Genomic DNA, 21,544 nt, shown 5'->3' with positions numbered 1-21,544 from the left:
TCCTGAGGCTCAAGGAACTTGTGTCAATATGAACGTGGGAATTTCAGGCTATATCCTTGACTTGAAAAAAAAAACAAACAAATCACAAGGAATACCCTGCATTCCACCTTTAAAGAGAAAAGATACCCTTTCAGTCAGTCCATTGGTTTAACAGAAGAAATGCACTCAAACATAACAGACAAAAAAGAAATGTGAAGATTTTTTCCATGTTGTTTAGCTCAAATATAATTTCTGTTTCTCTATATTTCACCCTTCAAAAACATTCACACATGCCTAATCAAGAAATAACTGTCATTCAAATGCTTAATTTTGGCCTAGAGGTGTGGTACAATTTCCTTTTTTCATGCAAGACAAAAAATCTGGCAGGTATTTTTTTAACACAGATAGACAAAACTAGCTAAAAGTCAGCTCAATAACTATGACGGCATCAGATCCAATTTAAGGAGCTTCAGCATTTACAAAGATTTGCTGAGCATTGTAACAATCAGAAGCCTGAACGCATCACTGCGTTACACAGGTGTGAAGGAGGAGGGGAAATGCGGGAGAGCCCAGACTGCTCCCGCGCACTCCGAGCTCCTGGGGACGAAGCGAGCGTTTCCGACCAGCGCAGACACCGCGAGCGCTCGCGGCACCGCCGGGAGCGCTCCGGGCGCGGCCGCGAGCTCCGCCCGCCGCGGGCCCGGGGCCGCCGCGCGGGACGGCAGCGGCGCGGCGCTGCTGCCACCTGCCGAGCGCGGCGGGAACTGCGGCCGCGCCGCGGGGCTCGGGGACACCGGGACACGGCGGGAACGGGGCACAAGGGAACGGGAACACACCAGGAATGGGAACACACCGGGCACCGGGACACAGCGGGAACGGGGCACAGCGGGAACGGGGCACAGCGGGAACGGACACAGCGGGAACGGGGCACAAGGGAACGGGAACACACCAGGAATGGGAACACACCGGGCACCGGGACACAGCGGGAACGGGGCACAGCGGGAACGGGACACAGCGGGAACGGGACACAGCGGGCACCGGGACACGGCAGGCACCGGGACACAGCGGGAACGGGACACAGCGGGAACGGGACACACCCGGAACGGGACACAGCGGGAACGGGACACAGCGGGAACGGGACACAGCGGGAACGGGACACAGCGGGAACGGGACAGCGGGAACGGGACACAGCGGGCACCTGGACACCGGGCACAACACACCGGGCACCGGGACACAGCGGGCACAGGAACACACCGGCACGGGAACACACCGGGCACCGCGACACACCAGGCAAAGAACACAGCGGGCACCGTGACACAGCGGGCACCAAGACACAGCGGGCACCAAGACACAGCGGGCACCAAGACACAGCGGGCACCAAGACACAGCGGGCATGGGTCACACCGGCACAGGAACACAGTGGGCACCAGAACCTGGGCACCAGGGTCACCGTCTCACAGATACCAGATCTGGGTGCCCTGCCACAGACACTGGATCCGGGCACGGCTGGCCTCCTGTCACGGACAAGAAACGGGATTTTCATTCCCAAAGGGCATGGATCTACAGAGCTGATTGGTTCAGTAGGAGCTGTTTCCTAACCATTATCCCAGGATCCTACAGATGCTGGAACACAGCGTCAGCCACTCAAAGCAACCCCCTAAAACAAAGGTTAACTCTAAGGACATTTTCCTTACAGGTGAAATGCAGCGAGAGCTGCATGAGCAAATGAGGTTGTAGGTGCTTCTGACTACTGAAGATTATACTGCACACTGAGCTCGGGCAGTTCTAATGTGTACAAGAGCTAATGAGATTGCTCTGCATTCAGGCAGTCCAGGGCAGCTAAAACAAATCATTAGGAGGTATATATAAGAGTCTTTTTAAGGTAAAATTCTGGGCCAAGGTAACATGTCAAATTTCTATTTGCAGCAGCAGCTGATGCAGCGATCTGAGCGAACACATGGACTGAGGAACCCACGGTCTGTACTTCCAGGTACACCATTCTTCCCTCAGCCTGTAGGGCAGAAGCACACTGCACATATCATCACATGACCAAAAAAAGGTATAAAAACTTAAACACATGCTTTGATTTGCTTAAATTAACTCATAGGTATCAACTCTGTGGAAGAACTTTGCAAATCTCTAAGAGAGCCAGGGAGCAAAAAAAATGCTCGTAACTTGTGACCAAGGAGACAAAGGTAAACCACACCTCCTGATACCTATGACATTCATGTTCCTTAATTACACATACTTTGGTAGCTTCTGGTGGGTATTTACCAATAAGTCCCAACATACTCTGTAATGGAAAAAATATTTTTGAAAACTTCATAGAATCCCAGCATAATCTGAAGTGAAACGGAACTGGGAGGGCCATCTAATCCAACACCTTGCTTTAAGCAGCTCCATTTAGCTCAGGCTGCTGAAAGCCTGTCCTCTCAAATTCTGACTATCTCCAGGCTGTGTGTACACAGCACCACCTCCCTGGCAAGATGCTCCAGTGCTTGCCCATTCTCATTTTCATTGTTATCGTATTTCACAGGAAGTTTGCACATTCCATGCTTGTGTACTGTCACTGTGCACCTCTGAGAACTGTCTGGGTACACCCACCATGATGGAGCTGAAAACAGCAACAAAGGTGTAATACATGTAGCTGATGTGAAAATACACTTAATTACCAAGAAAAAGGGAGATACAGAATGCTTCGCAGAAGAATGAGTAACTAGATTGTCTGGCATGAAGAGAAAGTTAATCAACAAATTTAAACTACCGTTTTCAAAATCTGTTACACATCCTCTTGCACCACAAACCTGGCAATATTTTGTCAGGAAACAAACCAGAAATAATTATGGGGCACTCCTGGGCACTTCCTCACTCAAATAATGAATTAGGTGATTATTTCTAAGCAGGTAAATTGACAGACCTACCCAGAGCTCTAGATAACATCTCCTTTCACATGCCTGGTTTTATTAAGTGGGCCACCCATCCTAGCTGATATTTTGTAATACACATGTAAGACTTGAAAAGAGACTTAGCAGTGAATCATGGAGTACTTCCCTTTAATGGTCTAACAACAGAGTAGGATTGACATTGTTTCTGAGAGATCAATGAACATTTTAGCCAGAAGCTTACTTGTGTCTAATGCAGGAGAAGTATCTTTGCTCAATTCTATTAGTGCTGTCTGTACAGAATGCCCTACCCTAAAGTCATCTGCCACTGGGATACAATCCAGTGTTTATTTCCATTAGTTTAGCCATTGTTGGTAACCATAAAAATCAGGATACAGTTGCAAACTAATGATTTATGGGTAGAATAAAGCACAGGATGACCTTGGCTGCCTTCCATCCACCAAGAAAATGACTGGTAGTTAGAAATAAATTAAAATTATTGCAAGAGGATAGCATATGTTATTTCTCCAATAGGTAATTTTACCAGCTAAATAGGCCTGCCACTAAACTGGCAGCTGCTGTACAAATTATATTCCAAGATAAAAAAAGAAATTACGGCTCCTGTAATTGTTGCAGTACTAAGAATGCTGAAAACCCTAGCTCTATAGGAACTGGCACAAAAGGAGCTCTGGTGTGATAAGGCTGAGCACATACTCCTGGGCTGGGCTGTGCTCAGGTGAACGACTCTTCTGAAAGCTAAGCAGAAAAGATCAGGCAAATATATCTATTGTCACAAATGGAAATTCCTTTACAGGTGATTCCAGAGGAAAAAAGCAATCTTCCCTGACTGGAATTTGTAGCTAATGAAACTTTAGAACTTTGTTTTGCAATTTAAGTTATTCTGATAAAACCATCAGCAATATACTCTGCATATTCTTGACAGTGACTGCAGTGAGACTTCTTTTCCTTTCACATTTACCCATTTTTAGAAATTCCTCATGCTCCATTCCTGTTTAAGAATCTCTTTTTTTGGCCAATGGAGGATAAATAAAAAGCAAACTATTCAAACAGTTGCAGTGGGGTACTACAGAGAACAAGGTGGTGGCCTGTGCAAGTATAATTTATAAACATATTCTGTTTTTCATATGTACAGATAGCCAAAAAGAAGCATGTGGAAAGAGTTTCCATGTTTGCAAAAGTACATCTCCAATGTCAGTCAGGAATAGAAATGTACTTTACAGTTGTGATACCCCATCACTGGTCAAAAAAACCTGACAACTGACAAAAGAAAGAGACTTCAAAAAGATGAAGGGAGGTTGTATCTTTGCTGCTTTTAATTTTTAAAGAAGTCCTGGTTTTGTCTGCTTAACATTAAGCACCAGCTTCAAATCAGCATGGGACTTCTCAGAGAACCAGCCACCAATTATTTTTGTTTTAAATCCCAAGTAAAACAGGCTAACTATTTTTCCCAATTCCTCTAATGAAATAATTACTTTGCTTGAGACTTTCAAGATCATTTCATCTGCAGAATATGCCAGACCCTGAGAATTCTAACCCCAATTGCCTGAGCAGCAGCAAAGCAGTAAGAAACCAAACACAGGATCTCAGAAAAGGAAGCACTGGGAAACCTTTCCACCAGGAATGTTCTCAGTCCCATCTCTAACTCCTGAATAAATGCAAACCACCAGCATGGTCACAAAGGTGCAGCACAGGGTGCTGCTGGGCTGCAGGGCACCACGGTGTCCCTGGGACAGCTGGCACCTCACGGACAGGGCAGCCTGGAACCCTCCTGGCTGCTGCTCTGCTCTGGGCACAGCCAGACTGCTGCAGGCAAACCTTCCCTCAGAAACAGACAAGCACATGGAAACACCATGAGCCAGCAATCCTTTAGAAAGCTCAGGAAAGATGATCAAACGAAAAAGCAAAAACCTGGCAGAATTTTAGATATTAAATACCATTAGAAGCCATTTTTCCCAGCAGATGCTGTATACAACATTAATGTGACTATTATAATGCTGACAACTTTTTCTTGAATGAATTACAAAGCTAATAATTTACAAATAAAGGATGCAGTACTTCTGTCAATGTCTTATGTTACTAACTGCAGCAAATTAGTACATTTACCTGATATTATGCAGCTGACACAGTTGTTTGGCAGCAAGTCAGGCCAGTAAGAGGGATTTAGCATGCTGTCATCTTTCTATAGACTGTGCTTTTCCATAGCAGATGACACTTGAAAGCTGCAAGAGAACCTGCTCTGTGTTCTCAGGCTTACTCCTCTACCAGTGCAGCATTTCTTTGATGTACAGGTTGTAACCATCAAAGCTCAGATTTAGGGCGACTCTGGTCAGACATTCAGGAGTACCTGGCTCAGAATGAAAAGCAGCAAGAGCTGTTTCTGAACCCCACCTGGGATAATGAGCCCACCTTTACTCAGACTATGAAACAGTGACACCAAAAATTGTTTAGAGATTGAGAGTGTTATCTGTCTGTATAGCAAAGTTCCTAAAAAAACAAATGTTTTACAATTTATGCTTGTCAAGAACTTTAATATGGTCTGACAGACAAAATACTGCACTGGAACTCAAGAAATCACCAATTTGCTTAATGGGTTTGGTGAAGGGATAACCTCACCCTTGTAAAATGGAGTGTATACCATTTACCTGGCAATTTCACAACCTTGACAGAACCCAAATCACTAAGTATCATTGTGCAAGGTGTTATGAAGAGGACTGCAGTTTTGCCACCAAAGACAATATAGTTGGCACTTACTAATTTTTGCCAGAAGCCAAGCCTTAGGTTTAGAACTTAGTTATGGTTAATATGAGTGACCCAAAACCAGCATTATGAAATGACACAGTGTCTACAGCTCTTCCTAAAGCATCACACAGACAAAGCAACTTACCACCACCAGCAGTTCATTGCAGAATCCTAAGCTGACATCCAGGAGATCTGGACTTAAACCTAAAAATCTGATTGGGGACCTAAATATTGATGGTTTTGTATTTCAAAAGTACCTGCCACAAGCCAGGAGTGGTAGTTAAAGCTAGAAATCTCCAGGATTTATTTGGACTATATCTCATAGTTCCCGTTTCACTGAAACAAGAAGTAAATCACCTGGGGATCATCCTGTTGTTATCTGATGGTCACCTCAACACTCACTTATCCCGAGCCTCAACATCCATCCCTGCTTTCTACTTTAAAGTAAGTTAGTCAAGAACTCATTTGCATAAGACAAATGGCAAAATCTCCTGGCTCATTGCCCCAAAATGGTTTTACACCTTTTTCATGTAAAATATATTCACTTCAGATATTTCAAACTTCACCTTCCCTTACCTCTAGACTGATTCAGTGAACATCTGGGGGCCTGGGAAGAGTCTTAAATCTTAACTTTCTTCCAGGAACTACAAGCTTCGACTGTAACATTTTGAACTTGCCAGGAGTCTGACTGACCTACAGGGAAGCTGCCTCTTGCATTTAAAGCAGGGAAATTAATTTTTTTTTAACTGCACATCCTTTTCCTAGTAATACTAGCTGCAGTCTCCAACAATGGGTTTTGTATGTTAATACTATGTCAAGCTAGCTGTACTCATTTAATAAATGACATACTGGAACCATTTATTTTCTGTTGCTCACATTTGTTTTCCTCACCTCCAAGAACATAAGCCCAGCAGCAGAGGCAGCTGATTGCTGTTTGACAAATACCATGCTGACAATATCCTGGCTGCAGCTAATGCTTCCTTAGCACTGAGACCTGTCACCCCACAGCACAAGTCCCAGTAGTACTTCTCAAAGCTCAGCCTGCAGCAAGTACATGAACTGTTTGACTTGTCTTGACAAGATATATGTAAATAAAGACATTACTGAACTTTACCCCTTGTTCTTGGCAGATCTGGGTTAGTCTTTCCAGCTGCTCATCTTGAATAACTTTTGCCTTCTCATATTGCTGAATCATCATCTCCATCTCCACTTTCACTGGAAGGACATATGCTGGAAAACACAAATAACACTTAAAGCAACCCAGCTGTGATTTGCTTTTTTATCAGGAAGAAAACCTTTACAGGCCAAAGAACATAATCCCTTTCCCCTGCATCCAGAGAACTAGAGTATTTCCAATAGAAGTAGCACTAGAGTACATTCTTCAGGGAAGGATTTCCAGCATTGGAAATGCAGGGTCTAGATATTGTTTGGTCAGACCTTTATCTGCCTGGCTAAACTGAAATGCATGCTGCCTGCTCTTCTCAGATTCCGTGCTACTAGAGCACTTCCCCAGTGTTTACCATGGATTTCCTGAATTACTGGGTAGGAGGATTTTCTCTTTAGAGTCAGTCCCATTTCCTCTAAACCTGAATAGCACATCTCCCTCAGGAAAATAACTATTCCAGAGTCCTAACCATTTAATTCCTAGACTTTGTGGTAAGAAATCAATCCTTAATGGACACAGCAGACTAAGAAAGATATTTTGAAGAAAGAGGGTATTTATCTTCTATGGCTTTTCAAGCTACAGTCCAGTTTTCAATACGTTTTCTGAATGGCTCTAAAAACTTTGCTCCTGTCTTAACTATGGCAAACTCACACTGATCAGAAAAGCTGGTCAACACATACCACAATTAAAGTTTTCTGAAGCTACACAAAATCCTGAAATTTTCTTTTATGCTTCAATCAGAGGGCTATGACCTCTCCTGAACTATGAATACAAAGTTTTCTGGGCATTTAAACCCAAAATAACAACTTTGATTTTTCACACATGAGCAAAATGGCCATTCATTTATTTCTTTTCCCTAAGCTGCCTGAAGCTGCTGAGCACACAATAACCTACACTAAAGTCCTTGCTTCCAGGCCAAGTTCTCTACAACCTTGACTTCCTGGGGCCTTTTCATCTCCCCTGGTACATCCCCACAGAGGTCTGTGCAAAACACCACAAATATGCACTTCATTTCCAGGATGTACAGCACTGCAGAGAGCACCTCTTGCTGGGAATCCCCAGGGCAAGAAAATCCTCCTGGAATCTGACACAAAACTTATTTACTGACAAAAACTTAGAAAATAAAGTCCCAAGACAGAGCTCGCTGTATGGTTATGAGGAGGGTGCAGCAAATATCAGCAAAGCAGAGAATCAATTATTTTGCAGAATCAGCAATGAGAGCAGGAGACATAAAACAAGTCAGGACATTTACTTTACAGGACAGGGGATGGTGCCTAACAGGAAAAGAAACCAATAAATTATAAAGGCTCCTAGACAGCAGGAGATACAGACAAGATCTCCAGACCTACTCTCCTCCATTGGAGCCATAACTCTCTTCTGTTCAGTGCTAGCAAAATATAAGAGAAAGGACAATGATAGGAACAGTGGTAGTAAGTAATCTCTGTATTTTTAAAACCTCTTTTTCCCAGCCTGCCAGGTGATGCTTGGAGTCACAAGCTGAGTCCCCACTCACCATCAATGATCCTCTTCACTCTCCATATCCGCAGAGTGATGATAAGGCTGATGGCATCCCACGGGCTGCTGGGGCCGTTAGCCACGGTTGAGGCCACCATTGGTGCCAAGGACAAGATTATGATAGCACCATCAAACACCTAGAGAGAAATCAGTTTTTTCAAACCTCTCCTTAAATCATATCCCTATCATTCCTCTTTGAAATCTTGAAGGACTCCCTCTTTGTCCAAAAGAAATGCAATGATGTACCTATTTGAAAGGGATATGAGCGGTGGCCAAGCCACAGAAAGGCTGCATCCTTTTTAGGTAGCACAACAAAATTCCTCAGTGCTTTTTATGAGGTGAGGAGACTGTGGTGGAAGGGAAGGGGGAGAGAAAGGTATTTGGAAATACTGGCCAAAATCCCCAAGGAGAATTGATAGTCTAAATGTTATTACACCAAAGTGTTTTATCATCACTGGTATTTATTACCTGTTACTTGGCATAATGTCATCTAAAAAAAAAAATGCAGTCCCTGCCCATAGATCTTACTGTCTAAATGAAGAGATCAAGAAGACAAGTAGAAAAAGATGGAGCCAAGAGACTTGGTGGCTTCTGGCCATGTCCTGACTACACAACATGTGTGGGGATGGTTGTGTACCTAACCAGAAAGAATGCCTGCTCTCACTTTTATGGGGCAGTGTGGAGTTTGACAATTGGGACTGTTCTGAATGATTTATGTGACACTGGCTGCATTGGGATTAGATCAGAAAAAGCAATTGTGCAAAGCATGAGACAGAAATGAGCTAGTAAATGTGTTCCAGAGCAAAGTGGCAGCAGTGACGTGTCTGTCCCACACTGGCCCAGCAGAGCAGAACAGAGCACCACGTTCTCATTCCTGCTGAAACTCTCCCCTGCTGCCAAGGCCTTTGATTAACTGTTTCCATAAAGAGGTGGGGCACAGATTTTTATAAGAACTACTTATTCAGAACTGTGTATAACAATTCAGTGTATTGAAAAGAAATACTTCTTTCTGCAGCCACTCAATGGGCAGTAAAAAATATCACTATTCCAAATTACCAAGATGAATTATCAGAAACTTCTGCATTTAGCCTTAGTAATAAAAAACCCTGACTCAACTATTTAAGTTTCATTTCATTTTTTTGGCAAAACAAGTTAAAATGTTTACAACTTAATTACAAAAATAATGCAAGTCTCTAGAATGATTATGCTCCAAGAACACCCAGATTGTATTCTGGTTTTTCCTGCCCAGTAGTGGTTTATGAGGCAGTATCAAGAAAGAGCTTTTAATTTTCCTGATCTCCAAATTTCTGCTCAGATTTGGATTATTTATTATTTATTACCCACGAATTTATTTTTCTTTTTCTACCAGAGTATATACATACTATGTAATTTTTAATTTGAGGTACTAATTACAGTGTTTATCAAAACAATTTCTCAGTAAAAACAGGAGTTTTGCCAAACTAGTTTTACTACCAGGAAACTACATGCAATTTTCAACTAACTCAATAATTCCAACTCAATTATGGCAATGAGTTAATAAAACTGAGGTAACAATTTTTACATCTCAGAGCAGCAGTATTGTCAGTTAGACCAGCACAGTTCTAACAACAAAAGTCACACAAAGAGCAAGAAGGCCAAAATCACTCCCTTCATAAAATATTTTCAAATATTGCAATCTTCTGAGTCTCTCACAGAAAAAGGGACTCCATCACTCAGCTATGGATAATGCACATAATGAGAAGAATGTGTGTATTCATCTGCCTTAAAAGATATTGTATTGCACCAGATTAATAACAAAGCCATCTAAAGCAGTTCTTCATGGTCTTTCTGGGCTGCCTGGAAAACAGTACCAGAAGAAAGAGCTTACCTCTATTTTGTTTTCAATGTAATCCCATATGCCAAGGACCACAATCCTCAAAATAGTCTAGTAAAATAGATTAGGGGGAAAAACGATTATGAATGTTATTGCATTCTTCGATAAACATTTAGCTCTTTACCTATTTAAGGAATAATTTTTTGTCTTATTTAAGCAGTATACATTTCTTCTAAATAATAATCAAGTTCTAGAAATGGCTAAACTGCTATATTAAAAAAGCAGATATTGCTTCCCAACCAGTATATTGACTTAGTAAAACCTTCGCAAACAAGTTCCAAGTTCAAATGCTCATCAGTCTTTCCATCTTCCTAAAATTCTGCTTTCAGATTTGTGTGATTTAGATTACCAACCCTCCCCAGCCTCCTGACCCAACACTATATAAGATTCACCATGGGGCTCCCTCAGTCAGAATGGGGTAAAATTCTCTTTTCTGGCTATCTTTGATATGCCAGTGCTTACTGATGTTCTAAGAGAAGAGGCCCTATCCTGTCCTGATGCCTAAAGGTACTGAAATTTCATCAGCCTGAAGAGCAGATGGAATTTAAGGCAGTTGCTTTATTACAGGATCCCAGAAAGTCATGGGATAAGGGAGAAAAATATCTCTGTGATCCTTCTCTATGAAGCAAAACATCAATATGTAGCCTCAACAGCTAAAAAAGAGGAATAAAAGGAATCAAACTACAGAATGAACCAATGGTGAATTCCTATTAAAAATCCAATCCTGATTTTTAATTTGGCTTTCAGAAGACACAATAAAAGAAAAAAAATCCATCAGTCAACTTGCAATTGATATTGAACTCACATAAAAGCCTAATTGGTAGGGATGTTTCCTGCCAACGGCAACAAGGTCAGACTTTGACATACAAGAAGAGTCTACCTGCAGCTGGGAGCCCTACAAGGGCCACCAAAATGCCACCTTCTCCATTGAAGAACAGCATAATGACTTAGTGCTCAGCAGGTCTACATGTGAGGGGGTGATTATGCCCAGAATTGTGCAGAAAAAAGTGACTCTGATGAATACATGTATCTCCTTTCCACTACAAATACAAATCTTAAATCCCAAGCAGCTCTGAAGTGCTGCCGAACATACCAGCAGTACCTAATTGCAGAACAACACTGAAATTTTTGGTAGTGTTCCTGTGCATGGTTTTGCCAACCCCCATGAGCCTCAGCTGGCCCCATGCTTCAGCTGGCCTGGGATGATTGCGCTCCCTTCTCCTGGCACTGCAAACCTGGATAACAGCACTTACCCCTGCTCTGCCCAGGGGGACACTCCTGTGGGGCAGATGGTGCCTCCAGAGCCCAGCAGCACCAAGGAGGAGGAAAGTGAACCAGCCAACACCTCAGAAATGGGGTATGCAAAGGTACAGGCCAAGGCTGGCTGAGAAATGGAGGCACAAGCCCGAAGACATAATGCAGCATCCTCTTTCCTCTACAAAAAATGATGATACTATACAGAGACAGCAAGATCCACCAATGCTGCCAGTCTGTACTCCTAAAAACACTATACTTCCAAACCACTTCACAAACACAGCATGGGAGTAAGGCTCTCTCCATAATAACCTACAAATAAACCTCAAGGTTAATTTATTATGTGGAGGAAGAGGTGCAGAAGAGCAGGTGCTCAAGTCCCTTAATGACCCCAGACTGGCCAGCATGATGTCATCTGACACAGGCACAAGGTGTAAGTGCCAAGGCACTCCTGCAGCCACAGCTCAGCTCCTGAGCTGAATTCTGCCAGGAAAAGCATCCCAGCTCCTCTCCCTCACTCCCCACCGAGGAGCTGCACAAAAGGCTGAAGAACAAGCTACTTGTGAGCCCCTCAGTTCAGCTGTATCAGTTATCTGGGGTCCATACAGGTTCCACAGCAGGCAGCCATGGGGAAACACATGAGGACAAGCAGAGGCTTCTATAAAGCTCAGGGCACCACCTTTCCTACAGCCACCCTGCTGGGAGCACAGCTCATGCTCTGCTATGCTTGGGCAACACTTATGAAGTGCCAGGTCAATACGAACACAGGATTGCTGAGCACTTAACAACTTTACAGAAACTGAGGGTGAAAGTTTTCCTTCCTTTAGACAGGTGTGCACAAAGGTATTTTCACTGAAATGAGGCATATCTGCACAAAGAAAATAGAAACACTGCCTCACAACCCTAAATAAGATTTAACATCTGTCTGGTGAGGGAACACACAAAAGTATTTTCCTTCCTGCCTTTTTAATTCCTGACTGCAGCATTTAAATCAGACTGTGCTACTGCCACGTTAATGGGTGTGAGCAGTTCCAAGGGCTGGAAGCTAACACAAATGTTTTCATTGCCACTCTGCTGCTGTGAATCAGCACAAGTCAGCAGTGACTGGAAGTCTACTTGGCAGACATTTAATGCAGGATTGGGTGTTGGTGTCCCACACAACATACCCACCTTGGCTCTCAGCTCGAGACACTGCACAAAGGGGAGCGTAAGGGTGAGATAAACCAGCTCCTGCCAGCCCAGGGGCACACCCTTCAGAACCAGCTGGACACAACTGAGGGTAAGCTTAGAAAACATTTATTGTACATGGAAGCTCTTCAAGCTGTGCACCAGCACTGTCACTCTTAAAACAGCTCATCAGCACTGAGGTGCCAGGAGCTAGGAAAGGCAGTCTGCCCTTGGTGACCCGAGAGAGCCCCAGCCTGGCCACTGAGGTGCCCCTGGGCCAGCCTGGTCCAGCACAGCTCCAAACCAGCCCTGGCTGTCCCCACTCTGCCTCTGTTTGTCCATGGCAGAGAGAACATCCCCTGCTGCTCCCACAGCTCTCACCCAGAAGAGGTGGAACCAAAGGAATTTGGACTGTGCTGGGCACCTACTTGATTGCTCAGTGTAATAAATGCTTTGACAGCAAATAAAAGCATTGGTATTTCTTATATATAACATTTTAGGATTTTTTCCAAAGCAATCAAAAATATGTTTCATACAAATACATATATATATTGCATTTGATTGTATACTCTCTCTGTAAAGAACTTTCAAAATGAGGACCTGTAGCAGAATCTGAAAAAACACAGAGACAGAAATTAATAATCCAGGTAACTTCCTACCTACTGTTCAAGGACCAAATGGAAAGATGCATATGAATTAGAAGAGAATTGCAACTGTAAAACATTCATCACAGACAAAACCAACGTTAGTCACAGTTCTACCATTTTTATGTACAAAAACCTACAAGAAAAAGGGAAAACCTGGGGCTGCATTGCTGTTTCCCACTGATGTGCAGGCATGTAGCAAATGTACAGTTTTGCATTACAGTACAGGCATCCTGCATTTTTGAATGCAGATTTGAAAAAACATTAAGTATCAGTGTGATGAGCACTTTCCTGTTAAAGGAAAGTACGGCCAAATTGTTTTTTTTTTACTTGAGAAAGAAAGCTTTAATGTTTTTTGACTAGAAGCCTTTTAACTAGAAAGTCCTTAACAGTTATATTTTAGTTATAGCAGTAATACAATTTTCTTCTGCTAAAGCTAATTTATTACATAAAAGTCTGTCCAGTGCACTAATAAAAAGCAAATGACTGAACAGTTGTGTTAACTTCTTTAAGCCGAAATAAACCCAGATAAAATTTTAAATCGTTTTTCAGACCGAAATCCTATTTCAAAACTGACAAAGTATCCTGGTAACACACAATTGTTTGCACAATACTGACTGTCAGCAGTGAAGTTTAGATGCTGCAGGTTCTCTCTCTAATTCTGTAGGGAAACTTGGCCAAGTCCTTTGCTGAGCCAGCTGTATGAATTGCCACAATCTGCATCTCTTAGCTAACTGCACCGTACATTAAGTAATTTTAAATACTTTTCTGCTTTCACATTTAATATACAATTTACTACTCAGTGAGTCACTGCATCCAATCCCTCCGTAGTGTGAAATCAGCAGGAGGCAGCAGAGGAGGGGACCTTGGCCCAGTAGCACAAGGCAAAGGAGGGAGGAGAGCACCTCTGCATTTCATGATGGGGCACAGCTTGGGCAGGAGATAGACAGGATAGAGGCAGCTGGAAGGGATTTCCTTCCTCCCTTCCATCACACAGGCTCCAGAAATTCTGTAAATTATGCTTTTGCCTTTTCCACATATCTCATAAGACCAAATATTTATTGAATGCTTTCCCAGAACACCTTGTACCCAATCTGTAATTTATAATGCCTCTCATCTAGGTCACTCCCAGAGGCCTTAACTCATCCAGTCCTTAAAAGAATCCTCTTTTGCCATCTCCTGGTGTGCCTGTACTGAGCTATTGCATGAGCTGTTCTAGCATACGCTGTCCCCAGGCCAGCAGAGCCCAGAGGAACATGCTGGCATGTTGAAATGAACACATCCTTTTGCTTCCAGGGCACAGGCACCCTCCTCACACAGATTCTCTTCAACCAAAACTCTGAAACTACAGACTCCATGTCACCATTATCTAGTACAACCCAACCCCATGTCCTGCACACTGAACTGCTGGGCTCCATCAGCTTCGTGGTGCCACAGAAACCATTCCCTGCCAAAGCCTGGTGCTATGAACAGACACAAACATACTGTGTTTTATCTCACTAACACTACCAGGATATCATATACCCAAATGCACCTTTGCACAACCTCTGCACTTCTATTTCTTCTTGTGTTCTCCCAATACGCTCACAATCTTAATTCTTAGCATATGGGGAAATCCAGTGAGTTTTCAACTGACAATTCTCTATAGATTTGAATGGGCTTTTCAGGCATTGGAATGGCTCACCAGAGACTCCACCACACACCCACAGTGGCCAGGGAACTGGGCTTAGGAGCTGCATCACAAGCTCCCTCTGAGCATGGTCACACAAGCACTATCACCTCTGTGTGTGTGGTGTAGGAGGTGCAGCACTGTCAGTATGAAGAAAGCACAGATGAAACACTGATAGAGCACACTCTAAGTCAGGGATACTATTGGTAATGAAATGGGCAGACTGGTATTTCAGGCAGATGTCCAGCAAGATTCCCAGAACTTTACAGGACCAGTTTCCATGGTCCCATAACTACTTCTTTGTGAAGCCACAAAATTGCTTAGTAAAGAAATTTCCCAGTATATTAAAATGTATTTTATACACACTAGCAAAGAAAGAAGCCTACATTTACTTCATAAATCACATTAATATATCAAATCTGTATCTTTGTCCCTAGACTCCACTACTCACTCCATTTAGAATACAAAACATACAGCAATGAAGTGCATTTATACACCATAAGAAAAGTTGTATGTACAGGAAATAAAAGTGAACACACAAAAGAGAAACCACAGTTTACAGAAGATTAATAGGAGATTATTATCTTTCCTCTCCGCTCTTTGAAGCTCACAAATAATATAGCAGAAGTAACATAGCAGAGTTTCTGTAAGAAATTATGAATTTAAGGGAAAGACATTTTTACTTAGTTTTGCCATTTAGGATGTTTTTCCTTTTTAACAGAACTTCAACAGCAGAGTCTCCCTTTGGATATTTTATTCCTTTCAAGGTTTGCTATTAACAAGAAGAAAAGTGGCAGGCTACTATGAACACTTCCTTTAAACATACAGGATGAGCAAAGCCTTGGAGTTTTTCCTCCTGTGAGCCACAGTTAATGAAACAGATTGTTTACCAGCTTGGAGCCCAAACCTACTCTAATAAATTTGAGAGCTCATTTCTTGGACACAGATGGCAGAAAAAAGCTGAGATTTGGTGCTTGTCTGACTGAGTACACAAGAGTTGGTTGCTCTCAGGGAAACCCTCACGTTCTTCCCTTCAGCAAAATGCCTGAGTGCTGGGCTGGCTGCAGCACACAGAGCAGTGCAAACAACTAATATCAACAAACTCCATTCTTGCACATCAGTCCTAGGGGAAAAGCAGATCTGAACAACAGCCACAGAACCATGGATTTGAGGCAATGGATAGAACTGTTAAGAGCAGACTTCAATCCACTTACCAAAACTCTGTAACATTCCCCATCTCCTTTTCTCAGCCAACTATGACCAAGGCTGAGTTTGCCCTCTCGAGAGGGTACAACCTGGCCTCGCCTTGCTGCTGATATGGGATTTTTCCCCAGTGCCTCTCTCTTCTCTTCTACTCTATCTTAATGCCTGGGTAACATATGGTGCACAGACAAATCATAGTGATATATGCCAACAGAGACAAACCACAAGTAAACCCTGTTCAGATACTTTGAAAAAAGCAAAAAAGCTGATGTGCACTTCATTTGAATATGGATATTTTAATGCTGGAAAGTCACAGACAGTGACAGAGAGAATAAAATGAACAAAGTGCCTTTAAGGCTTGTGGCTGTTAAGACAAGCCTAGGGAAAGTAGGAAGATGTTATGAGAGCAGCTACTCAGCTCTGTTGGCAGCTGTTCTAGTGGCATTTGCCAGCTGCTGGTATGTTTAGCCCCCTCATTTTAACCAAGTAGAAAGCCAGTGGCTGTTTAACTTCAACTGCAGTGCAATTACTTGCAATGCTTTGATAGCACCACCTTTAATCAGCTGTATTCTTCCAAAACATTCAGATTTTGTGCTGAAAATTTTATGGGTCTTAACAAGTATTTTATAATGTTGTTCTTTAAGCTAAGGCCTTCCTCAAGAATTGTGTACCCATGTTTACAACTAATGGGAACCAAATTACAGAATAAACACTCAACATCCAAACTTAGAACAGGGTACTTGCTATGGAAACCACCTTTTTTTGAACACCAGAAACCTTGAATCCTTGCTTTGAGTAGAAAAACAATGACTGAAGGACTCATCAATTCTCAGCAGTTACCTGTTATACCCAGGTAAACTAATTAAACCTGATCTCTGGAATATCATCCTGGCATGAACAACCACAGACTGCAGACTCTCACTGTAACATATGATCTTCTCAACAAATGATCCCAAAGACAGCTAACTCATGTTATGGGAATCAGAGGAAAATAAATACCCTGAAGGGACCAAAGAAGTAAATAAAATTAAGATGTATGGGGGAAAAAAAGTAATTTGCAATTTTTGCAGTAGTTTGTAACCTCTTGGGAAAAAAAAATTTGGATGACAGAAAATTATACCCTCTGTTTTTGCTCTCTTAAGACAATTCAATATGAACTTAACCTGGCATAAGGCCAACTCCAGTAGGAAAGGTACACCTGAACTCTCTCCCAGACTGGTGGTCTCTGAAGCACATCCAGCTGTTCTGTGGAGCCACCTCTATCTCTGAACTGCCAAATGAATCCATATCTAAGAATCTATCCTGGTCTGTGCACCTCACATGGCTGTCTTGTGGCCTCATTCTTTGATCTAAATTCAAACCATAATCAAATAGCTGAAGGAAGCTGCTTCAGAAGACAGAAGTAGATAATGAAGTGAGTGATAAGTTTATAATAAATGAGAACAGCACATAGACAAAGTAGTTCCAACTATCTTATAAAGAGAGAAAAGCCAATGCAGTTCCAAAATGAGGATGGTGAGTCAGGGAAACTGTTTTGGATCTGTGAAACACTTCTGTTACTCTTTTCCTGAAAAAAAATTCTGAGCCAGTTCAACCACTTTGGAGGGTACCCTGTCCCAGCAGAACTGAAACAATCAATTTCTTCCTTGAGCCAGATGAGCCCTGGCCTCGAGGATGTGTCTGCAGTGCCACGAAGAGCCCAACAGCAGCTGTGCACTCAGGGAGGGGCACAGGAGCAAGACACTGCCCCAGGCGTGAGCAGAGTGCTGGTGGTGCAGGGGAATGAAAACAGAACTGCAGACTGCAGTCCAGCAGCAGGAACTGAGCAGCACAGGAAAGACTTCTGGTGAAACCAGCCCCAGAAATAAAGGGGTCAGGTGAGCGTGGCTGTGCAGCCATGCTGCTAGCAGCAGTTACACACTGATCCTATTGGGAAGCTCAGGACTACAGAGAGCTCCAGGGTGCTAATCCCCACTAAGGAAAGATTCTGGAGGGGAGAGGAAAGTATTTCTCTAAAGGGAATGGACACCATCTAGCAAACCTGAGCCTTTGGGAATTAGGATGTGCAATTCACAAAGGAAAGACTACAAATTCTTTTAATTGTTCAGAGATTATTTTCAGTCATCTTACATGTAACCTAGAGCCCACCACCACTGTCAAAGGATGGGGCCAGTAATGGGCCCTATTTGTGTAAGTGCAGCAGAAGGCTGGGATGCAGAGCACTGTGAGATCCCTTTTGGAAAGCACCCACTGACAGCACCAGCTAAAAAACCCTCCTGAGAAATACAAAACAATACATGCAAATGTATTTCATTAGGAGCACCATGGAAATTACCAATCATATATGACGAGTATGAATTCAATACAAGTGATCCAATAAATAATTTGCAGATATCATAGCTTTGTTTTTTGATTATTGCTTTTTTTTTGTAACCTTCACGTTGTAGCCATCCAAATTTTCAACAGAATGAAGTCACTAACAAACCTCTCCGGATTATATTTTCTCCTACAGAACCTGAAAAAATATTTTAAAATATTTTAAGTCCAAACTGTCTTCCAATTTAACAAACATAAAACTTGTTATTGTGACAAGTAACATATTAAAACCTGAAAAATAGCAATAAAAGAATTTTGGAATATTTCAGGAGGAGTCCTAATGTCTCAATACCAATGACTTCTTTCTGGAACAAAGCTGAAAGCTCAGAAAGGCAGATTATCCCAGTTTGGTCATTTGTTACATCATCACTAGAGCCTTTTCCAGTGCATACATTCATACACATTTTGGCAAAGAAATTCACCATTTGTTTCATTCTCTGACTAGGTCTACATGCAGCAACATGGAATATGTAAATTACCTTAATAAATTGTGAGAGTTTTTTACAAAACTCCCATGGATCTTTATTCTTGAAGAACATATCTTCATCTAAATCCTATACTTTATACCCAGTGATGCTGATAACAAATGGATCAAGCTGTCCTGTAGATTCAGAGACAATGATTTTTTTCTGCAGCTTACCAATTATTATTTTTAAGGCAGTATCTTCCCTTCCATGTTTCCCTACCAATTCTAAGCCACTGACAAACAGTGCTAATCTAAATAACACTTTTTACTTTGCTAAGTAGAAGCAGCAACAGTACACTTTTGCTTGTTTATTTTTCCTTGAAATACACTGTGCTATGTTATTTGCAAACTACTGTAAAACTCTTGCTAATTCCAGTGACAACATAAACATACTTTGCAGTTCTCTATGTGGTAAAAGACTTTGGTTATACATACCTCTGAAAAGAAAACAGAGAGGATGACTAGGCTGATCCAGTGAATTACTCCTGCAAACTGGGAAGCACTTGAAACTGCAATTAACATAATAGAACGAAGGGTCATTATAGTATCAGAGAGCAACTTAGGTTTAGCATAATTAGTACTGCCACAAGTTACATATGGTAAACTTACTTTCTTAGATTTTGCAATGGGAGTACCAGAAAGAGGATGGGATGAAATGGACATGGAACTCCAGCCCTGCCAGCTGCTCACCTTTATTCACCATCTTAGCAGCTCTTCACTGGAGCTTTAACAGATCCTGCTGCTGGTAAGCAATGGCAGACACAGCTCAGGTCTTTGATGCTCTGCCAGTGCTTCATGTTCTCACCCCAACGCTGCTTTGGTATGAGATGTGTGACTAATTCCTGTGTACCTAAAAATCCAGACCTAGGACTCAGTAAGGAAACAGAATGCTCTACTATCCCCACATTATTCCTTGTGTTCAGTCTTTGACAATTGATCTCAGATGATCAGTATTTATCTGGACCAGGTGCTTAAAAATTAATGCTCAAAATGGGCTTCAAAATACATTTCATGCTGACAGAAAAATGCAGAAAGTTGACAGGGTCCACTAACGGAATTGCTAGTGATTCCTACTCCCACATGCTCCAAGTTTGGACTAGGAGAATGAAGAGTAAACATTCTCTCCTTCCTGCAGGGTATTTATGAGTCTATTATCTCCACAGCAGACGGACCAGAGCAGTCTGTGCAGTTTTGCAGTGTTAGGGAATGACTGTGTAAGGCAAGCAGTGGCTGTGTGCACAGAGCTGCAGGGCTGTGGCAGACTTAATTTAAAATTTCCCAAGAATATACAGGGTACACACTAAATGAAGAATTTTATTTTTAAATCAGAATTGATTGATATGGGAAGGAGAGGAAAATTATCTAGGAAGAACTCAGGATACAAATAAAACTGAATACACCCTGCCACTGGAACTTCCACTGCTGAAGCTCTTTTGGAGCTCGATGAGACCATTTGCTGCACTGCAGCAGAGGAACTACTTAAAGGTGAAACAAATCGGCAAAATACAATATAATAAAGTTTCCTAAAGCACTATCTCTCCTGGGCAGCCTGAAGAAGGGGAAACCCTTGAGATGCAGTTTTTCCAACAGGGCTCAACTGACATACAAGGCTCCAGCTGCCACCTGGCGACACAGAGAGCTTCAGCAACCAGGAATTTGGGATGAAAACTCCTCCTGACAAACGCTGAGCGAGCACTCCGGGAGCTCGGAGCAGCAGCACTTGCTCTCAGGAGCCTGTTCCTGATTTCCTGGCAGATGCTCACTGCAGGGATGGCTGTGGTGCTGCTGACCCCGCGGAGCTGAGGCATTGCTGCTCAGGAAGGGCTGCTGCCTTCTCCACATGCACCTGCTGCAGTTGGCTGCACAGCGAGGGCAGTACCAACATCATCTCCTGAGCTGCTGTTCCCCAAAACTGCTGAAGATGAGGAAGGGGTAGCATGGTCTGTATTTCTGAGGCATTCGAACCTGCCACAAGATTTCATTTTTTTTTCTTTTTTTAATGAGTTCAAAGTTAATACTCATCTATATCTGCTTTTGCAGAACATCACAAGGTGATGCTATTTTGTTATTGCATGTGAGGAACTTTGAAGACAGACCTAAAAAACCTGATTACAGAATAGAGACCTAAAACAAAATACGTATTATATGTCCCCTGCTTTCTGGGGTTTCTAATTCCGGTATGAATACATTTTGTGCTAAAATACCCTAAAAGGTCTCTGAATTTTTCACGTGTGTGTCCTACAGTTTGTAAATGTGGTGTCGACCTATGAAACCAACAGTTTTGTGCATGGGAGAAATGCATCATACAACCAAAGACTACACCAAAAGCAGGAGAGAAAAATTGTACTCTGAAAATGTCACAGCCAAAGAAAACATCAGGTTTCTTTTGTTGTGTTTTTCTTTTTCCTGATGGTTGGTTTGGGTTTCTTTTTATAAAGGGAGGCTGTAGCGAGCTCTGCTTGCTCCAGGACGGTTTAGATGAATGGAGATGAGAGATCTCTGAAGGCTGCTCTTAGGATATCAGGTTTATTAGGGATGCAGAAAGGTCTTGCTTGGGGCTGCCAGACGCAGCACATGTCAAGGCTTGAGGG

The 21,544-nt window shown here is 42.5% G+C and overlaps 1 protein-coding gene and 1 long non-coding RNA gene across 5 annotated transcripts in view; one reads left to right on the top strand and one right to left on the bottom strand.

Moving 5' to 3' along the window:
• The window catches only part of TMEM266 (transmembrane protein 266), an 83,749-nt gene that overhangs the window by 20,237 nt on the left and 41,968 nt on the right, over positions 1 to 21,544 (bottom strand). For all 4 annotated transcript variants that reach the window (XM_077785832.2, XM_085588168.1, XM_085588169.1 and 1 more), the window contains 4 exons: positions 19,389 to 19,462; positions 10,169 to 10,225; positions 8,300 to 8,438; positions 6,736 to 6,851 (listed from right to left, as the gene is read on the bottom strand). In XM_077785832.2, coding sequence (XP_077641958.1) covers positions 6,736 to 6,851; positions 8,300 to 8,438; positions 10,169 to 10,225; positions 19,389 to 19,462 — 386 coding nt within the window. The remainder of the gene's footprint in view (positions 1 to 6,735; positions 6,852 to 8,299; positions 8,439 to 10,168; positions 10,226 to 19,388; positions 19,463 to 21,544) is intronic.
• On the top strand, positions 1,122 to 21,048 carry LOC146766495 (uncharacterized). The gene is made up of 2 exons (XR_014957476.1): positions 1,122 to 1,969; positions 6,263 to 21,048. It is a non-coding gene; the product is annotated as an uncharacterized LOC146766495 (long non-coding RNA).

Source organism: Lonchura striata, chromosome 10, assembly GCF_050655825.1.
Source record: "Lonchura striata isolate lonStrDom1 chromosome 10, ASM5065582v1, whole genome shotgun sequence".
Classification (NCBI taxonomy): domain Eukaryota; kingdom Metazoa; phylum Chordata; class Aves; order Passeriformes; family Estrildidae; genus Lonchura; species Lonchura striata.
The sequence above is the reverse complement of the archived record's forward strand: the minus strand, read 5'-3'. Positions and strand labels throughout refer to the sequence as shown.